General features: G+C 38.4%; 1 protein-coding gene across 2 annotated transcripts in view; it reads right to left on the reverse strand.

Moving 5' to 3' along the window:
* Positions 1-9,984, reverse strand: part of TBC1D15 (TBC1 domain family, member 15) — a 137,493-nt gene that overhangs the window by 11,177 nt on the left and 116,332 nt on the right. For both annotated transcript variants that reach the window (XM_006882569.1, XM_006882570.1), the window contains 4 exons: positions 8,949-9,048; positions 8,500-8,597; positions 4,585-4,701; positions 1,770-1,856 (listed from right to left, as the gene is read on the reverse strand). In XM_006882569.1, coding sequence (XP_006882631.1) covers positions 1,770-1,856; positions 4,585-4,701; positions 8,500-8,597; positions 8,949-9,048 — 402 coding nt within the window. The remainder of the gene's footprint in view (positions 1-1,769; positions 1,857-4,584; positions 4,702-8,499; positions 8,598-8,948; positions 9,049-9,984) is intronic.

Here is a 9,984-nt window from a genome sequence, read left to right on the forward strand (position 1 = left end):
TGGACTGATTCAGTGACTGGGATAATCGGGATGGGAGTGTCGGAGATGGTCCAATTGGCAAAGAACAGAGCAAGAGTTTAGGGATGTTGTACATAGGGTCGCTATGAGTCACAAGCGACTCGATGGCACGTAACAACAACAACAACAACATACCAACATTATTCACAATAGCAAGAAAATGGAAAGAACCCATCAACAAGTGAATGGACTGAGAAACTGTGGTACATTCACACAATGGAATACTATGCAATACTAAGGAACATTAATTTTGTAAAATATTATGTAACATGGCAGAGTCTAGAGAGTATTAAATGAGTGAAATAACTGAGTTTCATGAGGGTAAATGCTATATTAAGACCATTTTTGTTAAAAGAGCAAGATGTTAAACTGAGCAAGATGTGTATAAATGTTCAAAAGGAGAAGGGGATAGGGAAATGGAGAAAGGCGTGGAAAAGGGGGAAGGAGAGAAATCACTAGGAAAGCAGAGCTTAGTGAGTGGGTGGAGAAGGAATAGGAAAGATTCAGTGGGGACTTAAAAAGACAGGTAATGATGGGCATGAATGATTGTATAAAGCATACTGTATATGAACAAAACAAAATGTAAATCAAAGATTGTATGAAATATAGTGTACATGCATAAAACATAATGTATAGGAATGATTGTACGCAAACCAATAAAAATATGGAAAAAAATTCCATAGTTACCACAGTTGCCTTAAAAATTGTTTCATTACTTTTACCATTTTCCCTAATTTTTAGATTCTTCCTAGCTGGCAAATGAACATCAACTGTTTTCAATTAAGTCCTATTAAGTCTATTATATAACTTCCTCATTTATTTTACTTTTCAGAAGAAAAATCTTTCAAGATCATAATTTAAAATAAACAAACCATAAAAACAAGCACACAGAAACCTTTTAACTACTTAAAAGACTATTGAGTGACCTTAAAGAAACCTTTAACTGTCATCCAAGAAGATATATGCACACCCATGTTTATTGCAGCTTTGTTCACAAAAGAGCTGGAAACAACCCACGTGCCCATCAACAAACAAATGGATAGAGAAGCTCTGGTATATTCGCACAATGGAATACTATGCATCACTGAAAATCAAGAAACTCACGAAATATTATGCAAAATGGATGACCGTGGAGGACATTACGCTGAGTTAAATAGCTCAGTAACAAAAGGACAAATATTGCACAGGGCCACTGTTGTAAAACAGGACTGACATCAGGGTTGAAGGAAGATAGAAAAGAAGGGGCGGAATGATGTATACTGCACTGAAACAGATGAGGGAGAGAATTATTTAAAAAGGACAATATGAATGGGTATTCTTGTAATTGCAGAAGTCCAGAGTGAAGGCTGCATAGTGGAGTGACTTGGGGGTAGGGATTACGTAACAATGAAAGAGTTTTTCTTTTTCTTTTCTAGGAGAAGAGTGAATTGGGGCAGAGGGTGGACAGGGAGAAAACTGCAACAATGAATGACTAGAAACCCTACGTCTCTGTAAACTATCATCAAAATTAATAAAAAAAACACCAAAAAACTATTTGGTGAAACCTAGTCTCACTTTGTACATTTTATAAGGCGAAGCTAGTCCTTGGGAAAAGACACCTGTAATTGGAAAGGTTGGCCAAAAAGGGACTGACACAATGACTATCAAAATGCTGGATTTTGTGAGAGTGGTGGAGGATCAGGAAGGTTTCTATGTGTTGCTTCCAGGATGAGTATTAGTCGCCTTAAAGAAAATGACACCCAACAACATACCTTGCATTTTACCATCTGTAGAGAAATTGCTTCTGCTTTGCACAGTATATCTTCCACATCAATTTTCATGGACAATTCATTGATATGCTAAAATGCATGAATAAAATAAAATTATAATCTGAAACTCAAAGTATTATTATGTTCTACTATGTAACTATAGAGTAGAGCAATACAGAGCTCTAATAGCTTAGTGGTAAGGAATTGTACTGCTACTCAAAGCCTGGTTCAAATGTACCACCTACTCTGCAGGAGAAAGATGGACAATATCCTCCCATGTGATTATTTACAACCCTGAGAACTTACTGGAGCATCAGCTACGAGCTGGCTCCGGTTCAATGGCAATGAAAAACAAGATATAAACAATGTATAACCAGTTATATTTCACTGTAGATAAAACACTTTTTTAAAAAAAAATTATTATATCTTGTGTACAATCAAACTGGATCTGACTGGTACAGGAGATTGCCCCTCCTTCTTCAGCAGAGCATCTGGTGCAGAAGATAAAACACTTAAAACAACAATATTAAAATAATATTTAAAAAACCAGGAAATTCAAAATACCTTTTATCAGATTATTTCCACTTTTTAATAAAGAACAGCTAACAAGCTCATGGAACTACAATTTTTTTTATTTTTAAATAAACTACATGTAAGAGTTGAAAAGGTTGAAAACCTATGGACATAGGACACAATCCTGGCATACACCCTTCCCAATTTTGAACCATGCAGTGTTCCCATACTTTGCTCTGATGACTGCCTCCTGGTCCAAGTATAGCGTTCGCATTACAATGATCAAGTGTTCTGGGATTCCCATTCTTCTTAGAGTCAGCCACAGTTTGTGATGATCCACACAGTCAAACGCCTTTGCATAGTATATGAAACACAGATAGACATTCTTCTGGTATTCTCTGCTTTCAGCTAAGATCCATCTAACATCAGCTACAATATCCCTAGTACCACGACCCCTTCTAAACCCAGCCTGGACTTCTGGAAGTTCTCTGATGTGCTGTACCAGTCATTTCTGGATAATCTTCAGTAGAATCTTGCTTGCATGTGAAATCAATGAGATTGTTCTAAAGTTTCCACACTCTGTTGGGTCACCTTTCTTTGGAATGGGAACAAACGTAGATCTCTTCCAGTCAGTTGGCCAAGTGATTGTTCTCCAGATTTCTTGGCACAACTTGGTGAGCACATCCAGGGCAGCGTCTGGTAGCCGAAATATGTCACATGGTATACCATCTATTCCTGGGGCCTTATTTTTTGCCATTTCCTTCAAAGCAGCCTGAAACTTCTTTCATCACCATAGGCTCTTTCTCGTGTGTTTTTTCATGAAATTCTTCTGTGTCTGCCAATTTCTTTCCATATAGTGATTCAGTATATTCTTTCCATCTTCTTTTAATACTTCCTGGATCATTTAATATTCTGCCGAAAGCATCCTTGATTATAGCAACTCGAGGTTTGAATTTGTTCTTCAGTTCCTTGAGCTTAAGATATGCTGAGCGAGTTAGGCCCTTTTGATTTTCTGACTCCAACTCCTTGCACATTTCATTGTAATATTTTACTTTGTCATCCCGTGCTGCCTTTTGAAATCTTCTATTCAACTCTTTAGTATCTTGAATTCTTCCTTGTGCTTTGGCTTCTCTGTGCTCCAGTGCAATTTTTGGAGTCTCTTCTGACATCCATTTTGGTCTTCTCTTCCTCTTCTGTCTTTGCAATTACCGTTTGCACTCTTCCTGGATGATACCCTTGATATCCTCCCACAACTCGTCTGATCTTCACTCATTAGTGTTCAAGGCCTCAAACCTGTTCCTGAGATGGTTGAGGAGAAATGTGGGGTCAAGACTGGTGGATGATCTATCAACAATCTGCGTTATGCGGATGACATAACCCTGCTCGCTGAAACTGAAGAGGAACTGAAGTGCCTGCTGCAGAAGCTCAAGGACTGCAGCCTACAATATGGATTGAGGCTCAATGTCAAGAAGACAAAGATTCTCACCACTGGACCAACTGGTAGCATCAGGATGGATGGTGAAGAGATTGAGATTGTACACAGCTTTAGTTTGCTTGGCTCTGTAATCAACAGTCTTGGTACCAGCAGCCAGGAAATTAAAAGGCGCATTGCCATAGGAAAGTCTGCTGTTAGGGACCTCTCCAAAGTACTGAAAAGCAATGGTGTCTCTCTGGAGACTAAGGTGCATCTGATACAGGCCATGGTATTCACAATCACTTGTTATGCATCAGAGAGTTGGACAATGACCAAGGAGGATAGAAGGAGAATTGATGCCTTTGAGCTGTGGTGCTGGAGAAGAGTATTGAGAATACCATGGACTGCTAGGAAAACAAACAGATTTGTCCTGGAGAGGGTTAAACCGGGTGGCTCCTTGCAGGCAAGGATTCTGAGGCTCCATCTAACATACTTTGGACATGTTGTGAGGAGAGACCGGTCCTTGGAGAAGGACATCAGGCTTGGGAGGGTGGAGGGACAGCGCAGGAGAAGAAGGCCCTCTATGAGGTGGATTGATTCAGTCACTTGAGATGGGAATGTCAGAGACAGTGCGACTGGCACAGGACAGAGAGGAGTTTAGGGCTGTTGTACATAGGGTCGCTATGAGTCACAAGCGACTCGACGGCATGTAACAACAACAATCTGTATAAGTTGACTCTCAGTGGGTCGATTATAGCATTAAATAACGATTGAGGTAATTTAAGTTATTCAAGAGATTCAAAAAGGCTACAAGGGAATGTTCCATGTATCAATAATACCAAACAGAGATAAGAGGCAAAATATCAAAATTTAAATTAAAGGAATAGCTACCTTAAGTATTTCATTAAAGCCATAATGCTTTTCCATTATTTGATGTTTTTCTGATTCCAGAATAGCACAACAGAGAAGAAGATGAAAATTTTTACATGGTAGTTCAGTCCACATGACCTATAAAAAAAACCCAGAACTATTTGGTAAATTTTATCAATTTTAAAATTATTTTTCTCATAGATGCAATGCTGAACTCTGCATGACATTAGTGCAGAACAAAGGCTGCCTATGCTGGACTGTTCACAGTTTTTCTCAATTAAGAACTGATGGGTAAGAGAACCCTATTCTAAAATACAACATGTTTAACATTATATGAATAGGATGAATTTTTTTTAAATGGCTCTTCAGATAATGAAAAATAGGAAATCATTAAGCCTAATCAATATGGTAACATATTAGAGAACTATTTCCATGAGATTAAGTTTAAAGTATTAAATGGGATAGTTCTAGGGCTAAAGGTAGTTTTAATATTTTTCTTAACTTTTAGTTTTTCAGTTTTAAATCATCATCAGTCCTTAGAGGAAAAGGAAAAGAAACCCCTCTAAATTCTAGAAATTAAAAAAGACTCAGTTATATAGTGCATAGAATTAAAAATATCCAAACAAAGCCCAATATATTCAAAATATGCAAAATCTTTATTTCATTTATGTAACAGAAGGGAGTATCCCTGGTTGTGATAGTGAATCAGACATCCAAAATGACATAAAAAAATCTGGCCAGCAGCTTTCCTTTTCTTTTTAAGTATAGAGAATATTCTCAAATCTCAGATCCCTAATAAAGTGACTAAAAACACCTTTTCTGAAAATGTGAAAGGAGTTGCTAAAACAATACTACTAAAGCGCATCTAAAATGCTTTTATTTCTTAAATAGTAAATCAAAGTGATTGATTTTCAAACCAAATCCAATTTTTGAACATTCCATTACAATGCAATTAACCTTAAACGTTTCAATAATATTTCTGATTTATTTGATAAATACAGAATAAGGAGTTCTTGCAGCTATATAGTATTAACATTCTCAGTCTATTCTTTAAAGAAATTGAAGTACTAACATAACAAAATTGATCAACATGAAAATATTCTAAGTACAAAATGTGAGTTTTACTTCTAATTTAGGACAGAGGAGCATGTGAGTAAAAGGTCCTTCTCTAATGACATTACAGTCCTTAACAGTTCAAGGGAGAATCAATTTCTAGGTATAAAAGCCTCAGCAGGCACTGAGTAAATAAGTCTGTTTATCATCTATCTACCCTTCCTTTGGGAGAATTTCTGCTGTAATTTAAAAACATAAATTAATCATTATATCCTAACAATTAACTGATGCTTGAGAAGAAAGTAAATTTGTTTTTTTATTAAGAGTTGACCTGGCTGCAGAACAGAACTTAGGCATTTATACCAAAAATAAACAAAAAGATTAACAGAGTGGAGAGAGCAAAATGGAATTAAAGTGGTGATTCAAGAATATATTAGCTATACCACTGATTTTAAAAAAATAAACATATATGGTGAAATGTTGCTATATATAAAAACTGAATCATATGTTTATGATTCTCAGTATTTTGCTCTAACTTAAATGTCTGTTAATTAGTAAAACACAGCTCAGCTTACACTCAGTGCCTCAGACTCTAAACTAGTTAAGTGTTATCTCAACTGACTATCCTATCTATGTAAAAAAGATCCAAGATGGCGGCGGAGGCAGAGACAGCATGGTGAGCTGCGGGAGTAGCGAACCACTTAAAGCTGGGCCATTATGGCCTTCCACAGACTTCAGCTTATTGATAATTGAACACTTAAACAGTTGATGACTGGCCCTCAGTGAAGATCGAGGCTCAACAACAGGAATTCAAGGATTCCCAAGGAGAAATGGGTGACTCCTGTGGCTCCCAAACCCTCGTGATGCGCCGCACAGCTGCTGCAGCTCCATGAGGCTTCCACAGCTGGAATGAATGGATTCCCTCACCCAGGATGGATGCTGGCCACCAGCCCTCCTCAAGAATGGTACAGCGAAGCCACCACACTGCCGCAAGGTGGACTTATTCTGGGGAGATTTCTTGGAGCCAGGATGGCAGCTGAGGGGCAAGCGGGCGCCTGCCGGCCACCCGCCCAAGAGGGGCCGCGCACATGCTGAGCGCCCGTGCGGCGGGGTGGGGGGGCGCGCCCCCAACGGCCGCCCATGCTGGGGGGGGACGGGCGCCCCACTGGCCACTTGCGTAGGAGGTGAGGGATGGGATGCATGCCCGCCATCTGAAGGTTTGGGTTTCCTTGGACAGGCCAAAGAGGACGATTACCTATACAATGGATTGCTGGAAGACACTGTGAGTCTGATGGCCTTAACAGTGGCAGCATGCACAAGAGGACCTACATCCTAAATGCACCACATACTTTGTTCTGTTGAATGCTTCTGCCAAAAGATGGTTAGACCTGGGGGAGTCTGTTCACAATTCTCAGGTTCCCTTTATCATATATAAAGGGGGAGGGCAGTGACACCTACTTCAAAATATAGTATGACCACTTATTTGGGGGGGGGGGTTAAAGGTGGAAGTGCTGGTATTGGAAACACTATCCCTGACCACAGAGTCCTCAGTCAGGCGAGGGGACCAGACTGGGGTAGGGGCAACTGGAGAGGGAGTATACCAGCCAGCTCCTGGGGGGTGTTGCCCTGCCTGGGGTGGGCTGCACTCGGCCTCCAGCTCGGGGCGAGCTGTCGCGGCCCTCTGCCCAGGGCAGGCTGCCCTCGGCCCCCAGCTCAGGGCGAGCCGTCGTGGGCTGCCCTTGGCCCTCGGCTCGGGGTGAGCCGTCGCGGCCCTCAGGGTGAGCTCCTCAGTCCCCAGATTGTGCCATCTGACCCCTGGGTGGGGAAAGGGGGGGGAAAGAATGCCTAGGGTATCCAGACAATGTTACCTAGGCCACCTTCTGCCACCCTACCCCCGCCCCAGTAAACCTGTAAGCAACACCCTCAAAGCCCTTCTATTTGTAACTCACAAGTTTGTTCTCTCTAGGTTTGCTCCCTTTCCTACAGGTAACCTTAACACTGAGTTTTACTCCAGAACTGACCCTGAACTCAGTGCCAGTGACAAAAAGGAAATACAACTGACAGCTAAGGAAGCAAAGGAGGATGGAGCCTCTGGGTTCAACCAGCCATCCCCACTGGACCCACCTGGGAAAACACTTTGCAGTCCAGAGGGGAGCAAATGACAGGAAAATATCTTCTAACAGAGCAAGAAGGCAAGCAGTTTTAACCCAAGACCACCAGCAAGGTGATAAAGTGTCTTCCCTTCCCCCCTTTACATCTACGCCCCTGTTCAGCATGAAGAAGCCATAGAGTTGGCATCAAATTCCCAAATCAATAAGACAGTTGGTTTAATTACCATTGGAAAATGCTTGTCATTCCTCTATAGCATCTGGTCCCCACTGGACCCTCATCATTTCCTTCACCTGCTCCCTCCACTGAACAAACTGTGCAGCTCTGCAGCTGCATCCTGGCCCATCCTCACCCTTCTGCCCCCAACCCTCACCTCCCTGTACCCCCAATATGTTTTTCCCAATAAAAAAAAATTTTTTTAAAAAACCAACAAAAAACATCCTTGAAATCTGGACACAAACCTACTCCAGAATGTGGCAAGGCTATAAATCACATCAAGTCTTCTAAGGAAAGACCACAGGCAGCAAGCTGTATTAGAAAATTAGTTCTAGAATTCACCTCTTGGTACCAAATCAGAGAGACTTGTGATTTGTAGAAAAAGACGTAAAAAAGACCAGATATTTTGATCAAGATCACTAATCTTAAAGAGACTACAAATTAATCAAATTTTGGAACACATTTGTCACAGGAATTTTAGTTAGACTGTAACAACCCATTTTAACGTCAGAGGCTATTTTTCATGGTAATGATCAAATTATATACTTAAGAACTTACCTCCCATAATCGAAGAATATCTAGAAAACTAAATTCCCTTTTAAATCTGATTAAAAGCCATCTGAAGCAAAAATAAAGATATCCAGAGTCCTGAGATTCTATATAGAAGGGGGAGGAAAAAAAACACCATTTATACTCTTCATGTTAATTATGTCAGAATACACTGACTTATCTTAAACTCAGAATTTGTCTATGCATCTAAAACTATTATAAGTTCTATATATTTAATGGTATTTTATTAATTAAAAAATAAAATTATGTAGGCTAATAGCTCTGAAAATTCATCAAATAAGAAAAAATATAGTTATATGACAGTTTGAGCTCATACTTTCCTTCCTCAGAAAAACAGGAAGATAACAGCAGTTGTATATATATGGTCTTTAGGAGGTACCTTATGTTTTTTCTGTGTACTGTTCTACAATTTGCAAGTTATTCTTTTATTTACTTACCTAAGTAGCTGCAAAATCCACTGTCCAACAATCGAAGTAAAGTACTTAGCTGAATTAGTTGAATTTTCATGCCTTGCATTTGCTCTTCAAAATTTTGATGCTTTAAAAGTAAATAATTGTTACCATGTAAGCAATATATAATTAATGCAGTGCATAATGTACATAATCACTGATGACTAAAACATGATATATAACAATAAATATGGAATATGTTAAAATTATTAAAAAGTTAAAGCAACATTAAAAAAAAGAGGAAAAGAGAAGGAATACTTGGTATAAAACTATTTTTACCTCTGTTCATTTGATTTAGAAAACGAAGAAACCAGATGTAGTAACTATAAACTGATATATTTCTTACTAATAGAAGATAAGAGACTGAGTGAAAGGAATGTGCACTTGGGGGGAAAAAATTATAACATTCCCACTGTTAACTATTTTTTAATATTATGAAATAAAGTTATTTCTAGCTTTAAAATATCTGACTTTAAAGGATGAATCAACTATTTATTCATTTAAATAAAATTAGGAAGTCTTTTAAGTCAAAACCATATTTATAACACTGCTAACTCATCATTTGCATTTTGCACTTTCAATGCCTTACAGTTCTGCTTTGCAAAGGCCACACATGATGTATGATGTGAACTGAATGAAGATGCAGGCATGTTAACTCAGTGGTTTTCAATTAAACCAGACAATGAAGACACAGCAAAATATAAATAATGACTCTTCTCAGAAAAATTTTCTCTTTTAAAAGGAGGGGAAGGTAAGAAAATGTGTTAAAATAAATGAATGAAAATGTAACTTTTATGTAAAAGTTTGTTAAAATCACAATTAAAAATTTAAAGGAAAAAAGTTAATTTTTCATTTAAAAGAAGTGTTAAGATATATTAACATACAATGTGTGTGTTATTTTAATGAGTAACAGAATTCCATAGAAATTTAATTTTAAATATGATAAACATTAACAGATATAATGTTAAAACCACTTAAAGTTCTTCAGAGTTTTCAGTAATATTTTTTTTTATTATTTTATTAT

The sequence above is a fragment of the Elephantulus edwardii genome, unplaced genomic scaffold, assembly GCF_000299155.1.
Source record: "Elephantulus edwardii isolate Elephantulus edwardi_28Jun2011 unplaced genomic scaffold, EleEdw1.0 scaffold00021, whole genome shotgun sequence".
In the NCBI taxonomy this organism is placed as follows: Eukaryota; Metazoa; Chordata; class Mammalia; order Macroscelidea; family Macroscelididae; genus Elephantulus; species Elephantulus edwardii.